At 37.8% G+C, this 18,416-nt stretch overlaps 10 protein-coding genes across 10 annotated transcripts; 1 reads left to right on the top strand and 9 right to left on the bottom strand.

The window, feature by feature from the left end:
- Nucleotides 1-120: 120 nt before the first annotated feature.
- Nucleotides 121-2,127, top strand: RO3G_03125 (uncharacterized protein; the record flags this gene model as incomplete). The annotated part of the gene is made up of 7 exons (XM_067657716.1): nt 121-334; nt 388-549; nt 680-727; nt 767-804; nt 857-1,023; nt 1,085-1,717; nt 1,821-2,127. The coding sequence occupies 7 exons, from the start codon at nt 121-123 to the stop codon at nt 2,125-2,127; spliced, it is 1,569 nt and encodes a 522-aa protein (XP_067513817.1).
- A 1,560-nt stretch (nt 2,128-3,687) lies between these two features.
- RO3G_03124 (uncharacterized protein) lies at nt 3,688-4,206 on the bottom strand (the record flags this gene model as incomplete). Its single annotated transcript, XM_067657715.1, has 1 exon — nt 3,688-4,206. The coding sequence occupies one exon, from the start codon at nt 4,204-4,206 to the stop codon at nt 3,688-3,690; it is 519 nt and encodes a 172-aa protein (XP_067513816.1).
- A 1,268-nt stretch (nt 4,207-5,474) lies between these two features.
- Nucleotides 5,475-6,032, bottom strand: RO3G_03123 (uncharacterized protein; the record flags this gene model as incomplete). Its single annotated transcript, XM_067657714.1, has 1 exon — nt 5,475-6,032. One exon carries the CDS (start codon nt 6,030-6,032, stop codon nt 5,475-5,477), a length of 558 nt encoding a protein of 185 aa, XP_067513815.1.
- Nucleotides 6,033-7,215: 1,183 nt separating this feature from the next.
- On the bottom strand, nt 7,216-8,247 carry RO3G_03122 (uncharacterized protein; the record flags this gene model as incomplete). The annotated part of the gene is made up of 1 exon (XM_067657713.1): nt 7,216-8,247. The coding sequence occupies one exon, from the start codon at nt 8,245-8,247 to the stop codon at nt 7,216-7,218; it is 1,032 nt and encodes a 343-aa protein (XP_067513814.1).
- A 370-nt stretch (nt 8,248-8,617) lies between these two features.
- Nucleotides 8,618-10,487, bottom strand: RO3G_03121 (uncharacterized protein; the record flags this gene model as incomplete). Its single annotated transcript, XM_067657712.1, has 2 exons — nt 8,618-10,380; nt 10,472-10,487. 2 exons carry the CDS (start codon nt 10,485-10,487, stop codon nt 8,618-8,620), a joined length of 1,779 nt encoding a protein of 592 aa, XP_067513813.1.
- A 558-nt stretch (nt 10,488-11,045) lies between these two features.
- RO3G_03120 (uncharacterized protein) lies at nt 11,046-12,554 on the bottom strand (the record flags this gene model as incomplete). Its single annotated transcript, XM_067657711.1, has 1 exon — nt 11,046-12,554. One exon carries the CDS (start codon nt 12,552-12,554, stop codon nt 11,046-11,048), a length of 1,509 nt encoding a protein of 502 aa, XP_067513812.1.
- Nucleotides 12,555-12,627: 73 nt separating this feature from the next.
- On the bottom strand, nt 12,628-13,245 carry RO3G_03119 (uncharacterized protein; the record flags this gene model as incomplete). Its single annotated transcript, XM_067657710.1, has 1 exon — nt 12,628-13,245. One exon carries the CDS (start codon nt 13,243-13,245, stop codon nt 12,628-12,630), a length of 618 nt encoding a protein of 205 aa, XP_067513811.1.
- An 810-nt stretch (nt 13,246-14,055) lies between these two features.
- RO3G_03118 (uncharacterized protein) lies at nt 14,056-14,652 on the bottom strand (the record flags this gene model as incomplete). Its single annotated transcript, XM_067657709.1, has 1 exon — nt 14,056-14,652. One exon carries the CDS (start codon nt 14,650-14,652, stop codon nt 14,056-14,058), a length of 597 nt encoding a protein of 198 aa, XP_067513810.1.
- A 1,569-nt stretch (nt 14,653-16,221) lies between these two features.
- Nucleotides 16,222-17,034, bottom strand: RO3G_03117 (uncharacterized protein; the record flags this gene model as incomplete). Its single annotated transcript, XM_067657708.1, has 1 exon — nt 16,222-17,034. One exon carries the CDS (start codon nt 17,032-17,034, stop codon nt 16,222-16,224), a length of 813 nt encoding a protein of 270 aa, XP_067513809.1.
- Nucleotides 17,035-17,690: 656 nt separating this feature from the next.
- Nucleotides 17,691-18,329, bottom strand: RO3G_03116 (uncharacterized protein; the record flags this gene model as incomplete). Its single annotated transcript, XM_067657707.1, has 3 exons — nt 17,691-18,052; nt 18,174-18,189; nt 18,237-18,329. The coding sequence occupies 3 exons, from the start codon at nt 18,327-18,329 to the stop codon at nt 17,691-17,693; spliced, it is 471 nt and encodes a 156-aa protein (XP_067513808.1).
- Between the last annotated feature and the right edge of the window lie 87 nt (nt 18,330-18,416).

The following is an 18,416-nucleotide window of genomic DNA, read 5'->3' as shown; positions in this document are numbered from 1 at the left end:
ATATACAAAAGTATATACTATTTTCACTGTATGCTATTCTTTACTAATAACTATAGTATTTATCAGTATAGAGAGCTGGAAACAATCAAGCTTTGCCTTAAGCATTTTAGACAAAAGAATATGATGGACATATACTATGCTTTAAAAAACAAAACAAATGTCGAGTTTGAGCATCCCTTAGTCAGTCGTCTTCACCGCGAGCTTGTTGTAGAAGCTAAATTTGATGAAGCAGAACATATCATTCGAGACGCTGATACATCTGGTATTTTTCAACCTTATGTTCAAGCAGCTAAATACTCTCCTGAATGGCAAAGAATTTATGCATTGAATGATGGTAAGCTGTATATTGTTCTTTATAAACTCATTCACCTATTTACATATTCATAGATGGAGACATACCATGTGCTCGAGGTGGCCATCAAATGTGTATAGATGTGGAATCTGAAAGGATTTATTTGTTTGGTGGATGGGATGGAAAAAAGGACCTGTCTGACTTTTGGAGTTACAACATTAAAAAGCAGCGTTGGCACCTTTTAAGCGCTGATACATGTGCGTATGTATTCTAATTTATTGTTCTTTAAATACCACTGCTGAATATCATGTAGAGATGGGGGTCCTAGTGCTAGATCGTGTCATCAGATATGCTTTGACCCAGCTAGGAAATCAATATTTGTTTTAGGTCGATATATTGAACCAACCGCAAATGCGACAATTGCTGATTTGACAGGTAACACATATGGCTCTGATTTCTACCAATATTTTATAGAGCAAGATCAATGGGTTAAAATTAGCGAAAATACACAAGTAAACCCTTCATATATTAGTTACTGTGTACTTTATTGAGCGTTAAAAATAGGTTGATGGTGGCCCACCTTTACTATTTGACCTTCAAATGTGCGTAGATTCCATCGGCAGGACCTTATATGTGTCTGGAGGTAGAATCGCTGTACCAGGTTCAATTGCTCATGCATATGGTGGCCTATATGCCTACGATATGGACGCGAGTGTATGGAAAATAATTAGGTAACATTATCTTTTGCTTTTCTTATTGAAAATTTAAATAAAGTGTATTTATCTTTACTAGATATGACATCCATACACAAGGCACACATTCACCTCCTACTCCTCCGGATACACACATAGCAACATCCACCCCAAGTCACAGATCCTCAAACTGGACATCCGACAATAGGTCTCCCATTCCTGCTCAAACTATTAAAGGGCGTGCAGGGCATTCAATGGTGATCGATAATTTAAAACGTGGTTTGTATATCTTTGCTGGGCAGAGAGAAAAGGGGCAGCTATCGGATCTGTGCTACTATTCCATCAACGAAGACAAAATCAATGACGTTGCTCAAAATTTCTTTAGAAACTACGGTTCTGATATCGGATACACACAAAGAGCTGTATTAGATGAAGAACGAAAGGAGCTGTGTGTATTTACGGGATATGTATGCAATAAGCCTACAAATGTAGTGAAGAATTTGATTTGGATATATAGTATAGATAAAAATCATTGGGAGAAGGTCTATGAAAACGAAGATCACGACCTCAACTATTGGGAGCATTTAAAAGACACCGAGCCTCTTCCTCGATTTGCCCATCATTTTGTTTATAATCCCAAAACAAGGACATACTTTGTCTTTGGTGGTAATCCTGGTGATCCTGTTAATGATCGAAGACGTTTAGATGACTTTTGGGAACTCAAATTGAAAAAGTAAGGACTTAAAGGGATTCAGCAGAAAAAAAAAAGCTCACTTTTTTTTTTTTTTTTTTTTTTTTTTTTTTTTTTTTTTTTTTTTTTTTTTTTTTTTTTACAGACCTGTTTCTACACAGATCGTTCGCCAATGTATATACCTCATTCCCTCCTATAGGGTGGATGAACTTTGTAATAAACAGCTGTATGCTCAATCTCACGCAAAGAAATTTGGTCCTGAACGTGATTTGAAAGAAGACACGATGGATGCTCTGCATTATTTACGAAAGTTCATTGTTCCATTGGTTGACTACGAAAACAGAGAAGAAGTGACTAGACTAGAACAGCTTTGTACTCATTTATGTCTTCCTGTGCAAGTTGAAACTAATGAAAATGGTTTGCAAACAATTACAGAAGGTACATTTATTTAATTTAATGAGCCAATATATCAATTCTAAAGCATGAAAACAGATTTTCTTTTTACAATGAGAACACAGCTATTCCAACTCTTGCTTGAATATTTTCCTAGTAAAATGAAAGAACCAAATGGAAGCCTTATAGATGCTGTAAAAATCATGTAAAAATTAAAACATTACATCAACATTCTTCTGTCTTTTCTCAGTATCCGCTGTACCTTTTATGGTGTAGAAAAAACAATCTAACGTTATTAATCATGCCAGAAGTAGTAGTGATGAGATGATCAACTTTTGCTTTAAACTTTTGTCTACAATTTTGTCTTTTTTACTTCAATAAATCTCTTGAAATATTTTCAGATAATAAATTTGAAAATTAAAAGAAAAATAGTGCTTGAAAAACTAGTGAATGAGTCTCTATATTGTTGTAGAACAGAGTCTGATCATAACGGACATTGATTAATCACAAGTAAAAGAAGTTGAAGTGTTTTAAGTATTTAAAATAGGACAAAGAAGAATTAACGAGACCGAACAATAGTTCTAAAGTCGAATACTTTTATTAAAGAAAGATTTCAAGGCCATTTATATTAGTTGAGCAAGACCTGAGCTTAAATGACAAGAGATAGTTACGACCGGTATGATTTGACATGTATAAGAAAAATTTTATAAACTGATGTAAATAATCTGTTATGTTCTGGTAAAGTAAAAGAAATAACAAAGATAAACCAAAAGAATACTTTTTGAGACTGAACTTTATTTAAGACAATCTTAATTGTTAAAAAGAAAACATTACAAAGTCTACTATTTATATTCTTCTATCAGTTGGCGGGTAAATGAGTAGTTATGAGCGTAGATCCAATAATTGATATGTTTGATTGAAGAATGATCACTGAATCGATTATGAAAATTTTTAATTCGTTGTTTTTATAGATCTTATTGTTCTTTAACTGATCTGGGAGAGTTGTCTCGTCTTCATTGAGAGGAAAGATATATTTATATGAAATGCCTCCAGTCAGATCAAAGTTGACTAGGTACCTGATCCATTATTATTCATTTACAGAAATGATGAATAGTAAAGATCATGACTTATTTAGTGTTCATGTTTACTTTATAGAATGAATCTAATAGTGATAGTTTTATATAAAAAGAAGAAGAATATATTTTATTTAATAAAGATTTAGATTATTATCTTTTATCAATTTTAATATACTTCTTTTAGTTGCGATTATTCAATGTCCGTTATGATCAGACTCTGTTCTACAACATAATCAACTGTTGAGATGAAAGTGAAACTTGGCTGTTCTGGGCAGTTGGTAATTATCAGGATCTATTCTTATTCAAACTCATTTGTAAAGATTTAGCTTAGAATGATAAGACTGTTATCTTATTGACATGTCAAAACATGACACAAGCGGCTACTGTCCAGTCCTTTCTTATCTTGAATATCAGCGGTAGTTGTCGATATTTCATTTGTAATAGTGTCGGAAACCAGTATTGGGTCGGCCACCATGGGGTGACCAATACCACTTCCTTCAACTTCATCGTCCGAATTTGTCGTAAAATCTTCGGTATTAGTTGTCATGGAGGAAATAGGTACAAACCCTTCTTGGGCCAGACTTGGCGAAAAGCATCCACTGCTCTGGCGTCTGGGTCTGCTTGATAGCTCCAAAACGTCTTGAGTTTGGTATTGTGCCGAGCTGCAAAGCTATCGATCTTCAAAGGACCCATCTTCTGATTTATTACCTGGAACCACTTCTTGGGTATCGCCGCTTCGTATAGAGGGTTGGTCACCTTTATTCGACTTAGTGCATCCGCTTTGATATTCAAAATTCCTGGTACATGGCTGTATGTCACCGTCAAGTTGTATGTTTTGATCACTTCTTGGATTTCGATCGCTAATTCTTGAAGAAGTGGTGAAGCCGTCCCTCCTGCTTTGGCCGAATATTTCAATGCTGTTATATTGTCTGTGAATACTTGAGTATTTTTCTCTCGAAATTTTTCTGTGTGCAGTTTCAGAGCAAAAAGAATTGTCTTGAGTTCTCTTACATTTATTGAAGTGTTCTTTTCTTCGTTCGTCCACTGTTCCGAGATTTCCATCTCGTGGGAGCTTACTCCCCATCCCAAATCTGATGCGTCGCAATGAATTGTCAGTGTTATAGGTAGACATAATAAAATAATAAATTATGCTATAAACCAAACATCTCCAACACTAGCATAGTTGAATCATAAAGATCTGACGATGAATTACATCATAAAGAGTAATGAATGTCTTGCATATATAATACCAACTTGTTATAGTAATGAGTCTTTGCATAATCTCTTTTATGATCCAATGTATTAAGTTGCATTGAGACTATGTATGTCAGAATAGAATATTGTTTTTCTTGCATAGTAACTTTATTGATCTAAACGAATGATTGAGAAATAATCCTATCGATAATCCGATTGGTGCCTTAATAGCTCCTGTTGTCTCCATTATTAGGTTTCAGTCTTTCTGTAATTATTTAGTAACCGAGTTTACTCAAACCCAATAACCATTCAGGAACAAAATACAAGTGCCGTCTTAAACAACGATTCCATGGATGACTATTTATAAATGCAACACTAGTAGCTTAGAACAACGATTTATAATATAATTATACAAAATAAGATTCCATGGAACAAGATATGATGACAATGCCCCAATCCAGAATGAAACATCAAGAAAGAACCAATTGATTTAACTCAATCGTCCCCATGAATTATCATTCAAAAGAATATAAATATTCCACCTAAATCCTGATTGAAAAAAGGATAACTTTAACTTGGATATAATCAAGAATAAAAAGTACCTCAAAGTAATCATCGTTTTGGTGCTTTTTTATTTCTTTTTATCTTCGTTTATTACAGTCAGGTCCGGTTTTCTTTCTGCGGGTTTTTGTATATCTAACCCATTTCTGGTTGATGCAAAATCTGTGGTATTTACACATGTAATAAAGTAATAATGTAAGTTACTACTTTTTTTTTTTGTAATATTTGAGATATTTGGTACTTATGATGTAAAAACAGTAGGAAGTCAATAGCTAACAACTACTATTTATTGAGTAAAAAAAGGAGAGGAACTAATAATTTAGAATGAACCCTGGATTATATCGTCTGACTATTAATTGTATAGTCTGACGTAGGCTGGACTGAGATCAATAATAAAATAATAAATAAAGACATCATTAATGACCAAACACGACAATATTATTTTTTTTTGTAGGGGCTAGAAAGCCAGTTTTATTAAAATAAATAAATGAATAAAGTCACGTGTTAGACAGCGGTGAACTTCTTGACTTCGGATAGACAAAAGGAAAATTAATCAACTTGAAGATGTGCGAGTATTATACTAGCGAGTACAGTGCATTAGATCGCATTGATGCAATCGTAAGCAAAATTTGGTTATGAACAATAGTGGGATCAAAAGGAACGTCGTCGAATATAAATCGCCAATGTGCCTTCCATATCCCAAGAAAAGTGCAACCGACGATAGTGTCATTTTGGATGAATCGAAGTTTCTGTCGAGGAAAGGTCAGATTGTAAAAAGCTTGACGGATAGCGGACAGCTCGACGTCCACAACACCAAAAAACTGACACCAAATCAAACGCCAGATGGTGAGCTTCTTGGGGCATAAAAAAAGAAAATGGTCAGGATCTTCCATAACATCAACAGGAGCACATAGCCGGCAAGAAGATCCACAAAGATCAGGAATCATCTTGTGAATGACTGCTGCACTTGGTAGTTTATGGTGAAGGAGGCGATACCAAGGGTTGCGAATAGCCAAAGGAACATCCATACTCCAGAACCGTTTCCAGAAGGAGACAGGTCTCAAGGAGTTTGTAGGAGAAGAAATGGAATGTGCCAGTGTGTCTAAACGCTTCTTTCGGAAGTATTTAGGCATGATTATAAGAGTCTGTTGATCAATAGCGGGTTCTACCAGAAATCGGCAGAAGTTATCAAAAGATAGCTGTCCAAATGAATGGAAATCAGAATTCGATGTCAATGGTAAGCACAGGCGCGCGAAAAATGGTAAGAGAATAACATCGCCCGATTGTATCCAGCGTAAAAACTTCAGAATTCGATAGCGACCAATAGGAAGGGAGTCGGAAGATCGAGGAGACAAGCATAGAATCTCATGATTATAGAAGAAAGCATCTTGAACAAGAAGAGAGTCAAAAGTATTTTGTACTTTAGTATGAATCTGTGTGGACCACGAAACCACCGCAGACAAAGGCAAAGATAAGCAAAATATCGGCGATAAATGAGGGGCTTGGTCCAGAGGGACGTTCAGTTTGTCCAAAATTAAAGCTTTTCCAAATAAAGCGTCAAAAGCACGATATAGGATAGAACAGATGCCTGGTCGACGTGAGTGTAGAAGACCTCGACGCAATGCCGGGAAGATGAACGGGAATCGTTGATCAAGGATTGGTACAGTAGATAGGCTAATCATGTGGGCCCCAAGCCATTGAGACACTATCGATGAGGGTCTTGCTTCCTGTAGTAGAGGTGTAAGCCATCTAAATTGCAGAGCCAGTTGTTGCACAGACGGATTGAGAATGCCCAGACCGCCTTTTCGAAGTGGAAATTGAAGTACATCAAAAGCGATAGGGGGAAAGATTCGAAACATAAGGAAGTCCCTGGAGATTTGGCCAATCTTACCAAGGATGCGCTGTGGTATCCAAGTAACTCGTAATATGTGCCAAAGGGTCGACAATATTAGAGTATTAAGAACCGTTGCACGACCTCGCACCGACAGTTGACGTTGTTTATGAATATCACAAGCGCGACTAATTGTTTGAACAAGGCGTTCTTGAAAAAAATTTCCTTGAGAAGCTGAGAATATCAAGGGATAACCTACAGTGGGTGGAAAAATGGTTCCAATGTTTTTGATTTGCAACTTTAAAGCTTTATATCTTTGGAACTACAAATGGTAACGGCTCACAAAAACATGCATTTTGTAGCGCAATTACAGCTAATATTACTGAAAAAAAATTTTGCTTGTATTGTTACACAATCAGGAAAAAATTAAGACTAAATACAAAAACCAACATTGGAACCATTTTTCCACTATGTGCATTATTTTATTAATATCCTGTATGACCGCCTTTTGCAGCAATTACAGCCCTACAGCGATCTGACATACTATCTATGTATCTCCTACAGTCTTCTGCTGTAAAAGTAGACCATTCTTTTTCAACGCGATTCCATAATTCATGCACACCTTTTGCCCTAGTATCATAGGCACTTAACTTGAGCTTAAGGTGGTGCCAGATGTGCTCTATTGGGTTTAGATCTGGACTTTGTGAAGGCCAGTTGAAGGTATGATCACACTTGAAGTTGTTGTCCTTGAACCATTGCTTAGCTAGCTTAGACGTATGTTTAGGATCGTTATCCTGCTGAAAATAGATGTCTTGAGGATGGTAACCATAGTACTCAAGGCTGTCCATAAGGGTTGTACCAAGTATTCCGACGTAATCAGAAGCCTTCATTGTGCCTTCACTAATCCAGCATGCATAACCAGGTCCGTCATAGGTAATACAACTCCATACCATAATGCTACCACCCCCTCCTTTAACTGTTAAGTCGAGATGATGGGGTTGAAGTTTATCATCAGGTCGACTCCAATAGTACTTGCAACCATCTGAGCCATAAACATTAACTTTTGTTTCATCACTGAATACCATACGTCTCCAGTCATCGCTTGTCCAGTTTTTGTGCTCTTCCGCCCATGCTAGTTGTCTTGCTTTCTGAACCTTAGTCAATAAAGGCTTTTTTACCTTTATTTTAGCATGGAAGTTCATGCTTTTCATAACCTTAATGGTGCCCGAGTAACTGATAGTGTGGCCAGTGCATACTAGATACTTATGAACAGCCTTCGCAGTCTTGAGGGTACCATTAATAATCTGCTTACGTATATAAGACTTGGTGGTAACACTTAAAACAGCCTTTCTACCAGGGTTTGCTGTTACTCTACCAGGAGAAAACTTGTTGGCATATCTGCTTAAGGTGGATTTTTTTAAGTTTGGAATACGTTCCATTATCACTGAATATGGCTTGTTCTGTAAAACCAACGATTTGATGTTTTCTTGCTTGTTTTTAGAGAGAGCGCGAACCATATGTGTAGTGGTACCTTAAAGCTTCGATATATAAAGAAAGAAAAAGAAAAAAAAATGTTTGACAGGGGATAAATTAATTTTATAAGTCACATAGGCTTTTTCGGCGATAGTCGGAATATTATGACTCATAATTAGCCAAAAAACTCCGGTGGAAGCTCCACCAATTAACAAATAAACTTATCTACAGTTGTAGTGGAATAATGGTTCCAATGTTGGTTTTTGTATTTAATCTTAATTTTTTCCCGATTGTGTAACAGTACAAGCAAAATTTTTTTTCAGTAATATTAGCTGTAATTGCGCTACAAAATGCATGTTTTTGTGAGCCGTTACCATTTGTAGTTCCAAAGATATAAAGCTTTAAAGTTGCAAATCAAAAACATTGGAACCATTTTTCCACCCACTGTAGATATGTCAAAGGAACAGGATCGTTTCGGTCGTGCCATTTCGAGATACCGTAAGATTGTAGTGCAGGCAACCAATGAGCGTGTGGACGACCAGAGACAGAGAAGGCTACCGTCTTATCATAATTCATTTTGGCGTTAGAAGCTCGATTATAGCAACTGATAAGTTGTTGTACTTCAGCTAAATCATAGACATCTTTTAGAAAAATTAACAGATCATCAGCATAAGCTAGGACCCTTAGCGGAGGTAGCGTAAATGAATCGAGATACGGACGAGAAATATTTGGTGGGAGGAAACCTTGAATTCGATCAGAATGAATGATGGATTTAATGAGAGGTTCCATGACCAAATTAAATAATAATGGACTAATGGGATCGCCTTGCCGCAAACCACGACCAAGAGGAACTGGTTGAGTAAAATAGCCATTCACATTGACTTTCATAGAAGTACCAAAAAAGAGACTAGAGATTGAGTCAATAAAGCCCATTGGGAATCCGAAGCGTGTTAAAATGGCTCGAAGATAGGTAGGATGCACTCGATCATAGGCTTTCTCCTGATCGCATAGCAAACCTACCTCATCCGATTGACGAGCTGATGCTTGTTCGCATGCAATTTGAGCCAAAGCACCGTTGTCAGCAATAAACCTTTCCTTCATAAACCCACTCTGATTAGGGGATATCAGAGGAGAGATGATGGAAGCAAGCCGAGTATTGAGCAGACGAGTGAAGATTTTGGCATCACAGTTAATCAATGTAATTGGACGCCAGTTTTTCAGTGAAGTAAGATCTCCTTTTTTTGGCAATAGACAAACGCTGGTTTCTAACCAAGAAGGCGGGAAGAGGCTCTTGGATAAGGCATCATTAAACACTCGAACGATGAGTTCAGTGTACTGGGGTTGTTGAAAAAGCAAGTTCAAAAACACATATGACAGCCCGTCAGGGCCAGGACTACTGGACTTGGGGGCTCGAGATCCTTGCGCAACAATTTCATCAATATCAAAAGGAGACATTAGGAAATTGGCATCAGATTCATGGAGACTACAAGCATCTGGAATATGAGAGACCATTCGTTCCACTGAGTCTAGGCATATAGGCTCGGTCGCATAGAGATTGGCGTAAAAGTGTTGTGTTACTTCCAACATTTGCTCCTGATTAGAGCAGATGTCGCCCGTGGCGGGATTTCGCAGCATTGGGACTGATCGTTGGGCTTGTCGAGCTGACGCAGATTTCTTGAGGTATCCGGCATCAGTTTCCCCGCGTTCCCTCCAAGTACGTTCAGCTTTCAAAATAGCGATTTTAACTGTTTCCTCCTGAAGGGTTTGAATTTGGCGTTCAACTCGAGGCAAATGAATTGACAGGATAGATGTGGGTATCGCTTGTCGTAATAAACGTTGACGTTTACGTTGTAGTGCAATCAGTTGTTGTTTTCTCCAGTCCACGCGTTGGCGACCATAACCTTTAACAAACTTCTTGATCCGCGCTTTGATAATATCCCATAATTCTTGTGGTGACAGCGATGAAAAGTGAATTTCATGTTCGTAAAGATTTTTCAGCATGCGGTCAAATTGTCTCATGAAATCCTTATTAGCGACATAAATTGGGTTAGCACGCCAAAGCCCAGGTCCTGTAGTAGTGGATAGATCCGTCTGAAACGTTAACCCAAGAAGTGCATGATCAGTCCATTGAGGGTTGAGGAATTCGACCTCAGCATCGACATAGTGAACGGATAAATCTAGCGATATGTATAGATAATCTATAGCCGAGCGAGTTGTATCTCCACGTCGAAATGTAGGTGTATCTAACCCACGTAGTTCAGATATCACATTTCGAAAATGACATTGTAAAAAATGAAGCCAATGTTGTGGATGACGCGTCGTTCGAGGTGTCGAAAAAGATGGAAGCGCATAGTTAAAATCGCCTGCTATAATCATACGATCAACACAGGAAAGTGTGTCGTAAGGTGATAGCTGTCGAAAAGTTAAAATAGTATCAAAAAATTCTGCGCGTGCTTTGGAAGACGACGCAGGAGCATAGATAACAAGGATATGAAATGGATCCATAGAGCCTTCAATGTGAGTTACTTTTGCAAGAATACAACGTGAATCCTCAGGAAGAGGAATTCGAGATAGAATGAACTGAGGATCGAAGCAAAGGAGGCCGCAGTATTCAGTCCACAGGGATTGTTGACAACAAAACTGCTGGTGTAAAATGTTTTGATGTTGAAATGAATCACTACTTTGATCGATCTCTTGAAGAGTGACAAAAGTAGGTGATTTTGAACGAATGTACCGTATAAGATGATGTCGTGAAGAAGGATTACTAACCTTGAAAAAACTATTGCCATTCAAAGAGAGTAACGATAAAGCCTTACGATGATTATTATTATTAATCATAAAATTATAAATCTAGTATGGCAGGAGGCCGCTTTAAGCGTTCACTCTTCCGTATTCCAATAGCCGGAGTCTTTGTTTTCTTCAACCGTTTTTGAATAGCCGGTATTGTTGTTATCTGAACTTGAGATAATTCCCCAATCGTATTCGAGGTGCTGATAGCTACATTGGATGTTGCCCAAGTAGAATGGGTTGTGTCGTCCTCATCAAGGAAGACACTGTCATCCATAGTGATATCAAGTTCTGCCGAAGATGAGTCTGTTGATTTTAGTTCGGGCTGACTGTCGGGCAAAGGAGTACTGTCGCTCATATCCACGACCAATTGTTCCGGTGAATCATCAGAATTTTGTAATTCGGTCAAATCATCTGTATTTGCGTTCATGTCCACCATGATGGTGTGAGTATTCTGTAGGGAAACATCATTTTCATCAATGTTAAGTGGCTCAAGAACAGGCTGATCGTTAGCTTGAACAGATTGTTCTGAAATTTTATCCGATGTAGATGAGCTACTGAGATTATGTTCCGTAAGATCGATGGTGGGTTTCTTCTTAGTCGAGCCTCGAAGTCTTTTGGCAGGTGAAATCTTATCTGGACATTGAACGCGGATATGTCCAGGTTTAAAACAGTAGTAACAAACTCTCTTGTTACTTGGAGCTTGCTTACAATTGGAAGCGCTATGTCCAAGTTCATGGCAATATTTACAATAAGTAGGCATTTCCTTCCAGTAAGCATGAATAAAAATAGAGTTTTCTGTAGTCGATGTTGTTTCTGGGTCAACCCAGGGGATAACGTGGGTCAAATCCAGGAAAGGGTCAGGTTGAGAGGGATCAGGTGAGCAATCTAGCACGGCGTAACCTGATCCCAGGAAAGCACCAGTTTCAGAATCGGTGACAATTCCAACATCTCGAATAGAGCCATAGTTGGACAAGGTGCGTCTTAAACCTTCCTGCAAATTATGTGGACGTAACCAGGGTAGACGTTGCAATGTGACTCGTCGAATGATCGAGCCCGGTCTACAAGCAAGTGTAGGGCGTATGATAACTCGCCCATCATCGAAGTGAAGGCCATGAGTACAAGCGGCTGTACGAAACTCATCCTTATCAAAGTTTACTTCCAAGTAGCGGTTGGAGCCTGACTTATGAACAACTAGCCCAACATAATCTTGGAACTGGTAGAATGCTAATTTATAGATTGCTCGATCTACTTCTTTACGAGAAGAAATGTCAAAAAAGATGCTACCGGGTGTTTGAGATACACCCCAATAGACGGTCTCAATTATTAATGGTGGTGGTGTATTGGAATCCGCAAGATCTGGACTCATTACAGATGAAGTGGTCAAGTTTGCATTGCTGTGTATCAAGCTTTCTCGAGTTTTAGCGGGACGTTGGTGTGCTTTAGAATATAACACCGCAGTTGTTTTTTTTGGAACTGATGTGGGGCTCGCTGGTGGATGAGCATTGGTAGTTGGTGGGTCACCTTTATCAGGTGGCTTAGCACTGTTGAGCGAAAGAACCATGCGACAATATTATTTTATTGAAAGTTATTTAATAAAAGAAATGAAAGTCACACGTCATATTGAGTGGTATGCTTTAATGTAGACTATGATGTCGAAGTTTGTCAAAAGTGGTTGAAACAATTTGTTGTGGTAAAAATGGGGTTCCATCGAAAACATAACGCCAGTGTGCTCGCCAGATGTATAGTAGAGCGTGTGAGCAGATCCTCAGTAATCGTGTATTATCTACAAAGTCAAAACGACTTAAGTTCCTTAAAATGCTTTCAACATCTTCGGGATGAAACTCGAGATAAGGTGCAAATCGAGATAGGACTCCGTGCCATGTGGACCATTTGAATGGACAATGAATCAACAGGTGGTTAATGTCTTCCAGTGGATCATGGCATAAGCTACAAGTAGTAGGGACAGTAGGATCAAACCGAGATATAGATGCGTTACAATGAAGCTCGTTGTATATGAAACGGAACCAAATTGTTCTAGCTTCAGGAAGGATCTTCAAAGACCAAAACTGTTTCCACTTGGGAGGAGGTAAAGTAGAAAGTGAGTAGGTGAGTAATATGTCTGACTGGGTCTGTCGGTAATCTTGAGGATGAAAAGATATCCAATCGACAGATCGAGTCAACCACGAGACAAAAGGGAAATCATCAGCAGAGCCTGGATCAGGATAGTTGTTCAGGATTAAATTCCATGTCATTTTATTGAGAGTGACAGTTCGATTTTGTAAGTCCCGCACCAGACGACCAGAAAGTCTAGGGTACGTTGGAGAGTCTGGTCTTAGCAGGGGACGAACTCTATGAAGCGATTGGTCGTAGGTAAAGAATTGATTAGCTTGTAATTTCGAGCGACTATGACTAAGTAGCCAGTGATCTGAGGGGATATCCGAGAACAAGGCTAACAAGGGTAGCTTCAACAGAGTGGACGGATTGCATCGTGTTGTATAATGGTAATAATAATAAAGGAAAAGGTAGAAACAAAAATAAAGAAACAGTTTGGATACTTTTTGAGACTGATCTTTATTTCAGTTTAAGTTAGAGTAAAAATTATTCTAATTGAAGGCAGGTATTTATATCTTATTGAGTGAGTGGCTTGATATCTTCTATTGTTATCGTTCTTCTAATATTCAGGTACTTTAGCAAGTGTTATCTATAATTATGATTATGAAAACTTTTCATTTGTTCTTTTGTATGTCTGTCATAGATTATCTTTTATTCTGGGAATTCCTCACTGAATTGAATAATGTTATTTTACGCGTTATTTCAATTATGTGAAAGATTAGCAATATTCCTGACATTGGATTGGATTTGGTTATTTTAGTTGATACGTCTTCTTATCAAAGAACTCTCATGAATACAATACATATTCTAAAAGAACATGTTTAATTGGAATTGATTGTATGATCTTATTTAAATAAACTTATATTTTATTTTAATTATGATCTTGTATTAAGACTTATATTTATTAATGTCAACTACAATCAGTTACTGTTCTACAACAATTACTCATACTATTGTATCATGTGATTGTTAGGCTCTTCATCCGTTGGAGTGACGGATGAGGAGGGATCCACAGAACATTCGGTATCCATCTTGTCTGTTTGACCGACTTGCACACTACCAGATGGTGCATATATTGATTCTTTAGGTGGAGTTGATTGAGATCGAGTGACTGGACGTTCATAAGGTTTTTGTGTAGCATGTACCCGACTACGCTTGGGCCCTGTCTTACCAGGAGAGACTGGAATGGAAGATGTACTGGTCGAAATATGGGTAGGGATCACTACCGGTGGATTGTGAGGGCAGGTCCCATCGTGATGAACTTGATTTTCGACATTGGAATAAACATCTACGTCGGTCGTGGGTGTGTCGGTAGTGACGGCAGATTCAGTGATGGCGAGTGAAGTAGGAGCCTGTTCAACAGATGATTGAACAGCAACATTAGCTTCTGGTTGTTTACGAGCTCGTTTAGATGGCTTATCGCGAGTACATGAAGCAGCCATATGGCCATTAATACCACAATTCCAACAGGAAGTTCTAGCACGACGTTTAGGACAGTCCACTACAACATGCCCTTCCTCATGGCAATAACGACAGTAATGAGGCATTTGGTTCCAAACTGCATAGAAACTTTGTTCACGCTTTTCATCCCAAGGGATGAGGTGCGTCAATTGTTTAAACTTGATATGCTGAGAAGAAACATTAAGAACAGCATAACCGGTACACATACAGTAGGTCAAAAAACTGCTGCAAGGAATCCATTTTTCTTGGTTTTTGTAGCGCACATCCTGTTACAATGGCACAAACTGCCTCTGTTCCCACATAGTAAATCTTCTACATGTCTTGAGAAATCCGAAAGAGTTTAAGCCCTATTGGATGAGTATTGAAGGAAGTATGAGATGCGCAATTTGAAAATTTGGAAAAACGAAAATTTGAACGGAATGAATTTATTTATTAATATTTAGTTGAACCTCCTTTTCTATTAATAATCTCTTGAGTTCTTCTCAAAATGTTATCTACATGCCTTTGGCAAAGTTATTTATCGAAGTCAATTCATATTTCATCAACTCGTTCCCAAAGCACATCTGTGTTCTTTGCTCTACGTTCGTAATAATTGAGCTACAACTTCAATGGATGCCATACGTGCTCGATTGAATTTAAGTCCAGGCTCTGAGCTGGCCAATCGTTAATATAGCTCTCTTGGTTACTACATAACTAGGCTATTGTAAATTATGCCTTGTGCTTTGGGTCATTGTCATGCTAAAATTAAATGTTGGACCAGTCAAAATTGTAGTACTTCATACTATCACGAAGCGTAGTGTTCAAAATATGCTGGTAAACACCCGAGTTCAAGTTTCCATCGTAAATTTAGCAAGCATATCCTGGTCCTTCAGAGGTTATACAACACCAGGACATCAATTTGCTAGCTTCATGCTGGATTACAAAATCCAGGTCATGATGTTGAAAAAGGTCACTTGGCCTTTTCCGATAGTGATTATCACCATCAAAGCCCTATACGTTGATCTTGGTTTCATTAAAGTAAACGATTTGTTGTCAGTCAACCATTGCCCAATCCTGATGCTCCTTGTTCCATTTCAACTGATGCTACGTATGCACTTTTGTCTGAAATGGCTCCTTTTTTTCTATCAGAAAATGGAACTCCATTGATTTCAGTACGTTAATTTCTGACTGGTATGAGATATCGTAGCCAAATCCAACAGGCTCCCGGTATACCTCTTTGGAAGTCTTTAAAACCCGTTCAATGACTTTTCTTTTGATTAACCGCTTCGTCACTTTGGAGACTACTGCAGGTCTATCACCTGTGCTCACTGTCCTACTTGAAAACAACGTTATAAAGTATCTACTAACAGTTGATTCATGTAATCCAGTCTCCTTAGCAATATCATATTTTGATGTGGATCCGGTTAATGTCTGTTTGAGATCGTTTACTTTCTCCTCTGACAGTGATTTATGCATGCAATTGACGAGAGGCTAAAAACGAGAAATAATTTAAACAAGGGAATATAAAATTTAAAATAAAGGAATTGTAAGCACTCTTAAATACAGATAACATTCTAATCACGTCAAAAGTGAGAAAAATTGTGATGGCAACCGGTTGGGTTGTATTAAAATTCGCCATTTAAAACATATGTGAACAAGTAAAAAATGTCGGATGTTCATAATACTACCTTTAGCGATCTCAAATTCCACCAATAAACATTGCCCATATCCGATAATCGACGAATAAACGCACTTTCTATTGAGGTACAAACAGTCAAAGTTTGAGATAGTTTGGTGCAGTATCCATGGACAAGCAGCTGTAAAACATGAATTTTGCAATTCCTTGCAGCAGTTTTTTGACCTACTGTATAAGTATGCGTAATAGGTTCCAAAAGGATCCCTACATCAAGGATTTCACCATACACTTTCAAACTTTTTTGTAAACCTTCTAATAAAGCACTTTCGCTCAAAAAAGGCAAATTCGAAAGACGAAGACGAATTACTTCCATCTGGCTATCAAGAGCCCTGCACGGAATAATAATCGAGTTATCAGCAAATTTAAGACCATTGGTTAAAACATCATTCAAAGCTATATCATCGGGATCAAAATTGATCTCAGCAAACTTCATAGAACCCACTTGTTGAGTGATAACACCCACTCGAGATGGATACTGTTTAGCAACCAAGCCTAAAAATTCAACTTTGGATTCTTTGCGTCCAGTCATGTCGACAAAGATACTACCTGGGCCATGACCAGGGCGCCAGATGCTCGTCTTAACAATTGTTGATCCTTTTTTGTTAATTGTGTCGGGTTCATTTGTTGAAAGAGTTGTCGAAGAAAGTAAGAGTGATTTACGGTTTTTGGTCACCACCTGTGCCCAAGATCTCTTAGTTGATGAGGATGTAGCTGATGTTGCCTTAGATGTCAAGAAGGATGACTCGGCTAAGCCACCGTTCTGCTCGAAATTATTGTTGTCGGAAAGAACCATGAATGTAAGTTACTACGAACAATGGTCCTCTAAATTTGGAATATCGGACATTGTATTACGCCACTTCAAATAAAATCCCGATCCACTCCAGAATATTCTAATAAGCTCCTGGATCAGGATTAATAATTACTTCTTGATAAGAAGATGTTAAACTATGCCAATCATATAAATAACTCATTGTCTAATATCGATTAATAATCAATAGTCATATACTGTAAATATTAATATTTAGCCGTGATTAGAAAAGTATAAATACCCTCATATTTTTAACTTGAATAAAGGACAATCTACTTTGAGTCTCACTTATTATTACTGTCGTATTTACCTTAATAATTTTCTTAATGTCGTGTGAGATCACTCAAAAGATTCTTCAACTAATAATTTGACTGTATATCATATATAGCCCAAAGTGCTATATACGATAAACAGCCCACACAATTTATACCGTACTACCTCGGACCCTAAATCACATTATTATATTCTAAGACGTAGTTTGTATTGAATGGGCTCTCTCTCTCGTCCTTACTCAATAAAGAGGTTCAAGAGACTCATCGATTTTTCGACTCATTTATTACTTTTATTAATCGAGAGAAATAACACGCCTATTCCACAATTACATTTGTTGATTGACTTAGTACTTTTTATATTATAAAACCTCAAATATCACAAAATCTTTCCACCATCTTAACTCTTCTTGGCTTTCGTCGGATAAGTGACAAGGAGCTTCCCAGTTTTGATGTTGTAGGTGTAATGACTTTGCTAGATCTCTCTGCAAATATCTTAGATGTAGCAATGCTTCCCCTATTGCTGGGATCATCGCCGTCATCTTCCCTACTAGACTCGCTATCCATCTGCATGACCGTTTTTGAAGAGGATGGGTCAATGCTTGCTTCAGTCTCATCATCAATTTCTGTAATTTCTGCCCCGGAACCGAAATTGACATCTTCTTGGTGTTGAAAACAAAGCCAAGGAACTCTTGGGCATGACTGGGGATGAGAAAACCTACTTTGGTCAAATGCTTTATAATTAATTGTGTTACTTGAATCATTCTCTCGCTGGTTTTTTCCAAGACATACAGTAGGTGAAAAAAGTGTTGCAACCTTTCCAGAAATCACACTTTTTCAGCTTAATCTCCTTACCTAGACCAGTCTGTGCCTACAAATTCATATGGTGTTTAGACTAGTGTCATGGCTGCTACATACTTCAATTTCCCTCTCCTGTTTAAAGTACAGCTGGAAAAACTTGATTGGATATGTTGCGGATGTTGTAGAACAGTAACTGATTGTAGTTGACATTAATAAATATAAGTCTTAATACAAGATCATAATTAAAATAAAATATAAGTTTATTTAAATAAGATCATACAATCAATTCCAATTAAA

This window comes from Rhizopus delemar, genomic scaffold (assembly GCF_000149305.1).
Source record: "Rhizopus delemar RA 99-880 supercont3.2 genomic scaffold, whole genome shotgun sequence".
Taxonomy (NCBI): Eukaryota; Fungi; Mucoromycota; class Mucoromycetes; order Mucorales; family Rhizopodaceae; genus Rhizopus; species Rhizopus delemar.
This window is presented reverse-complemented; position numbering and strand designations above follow the sequence as displayed.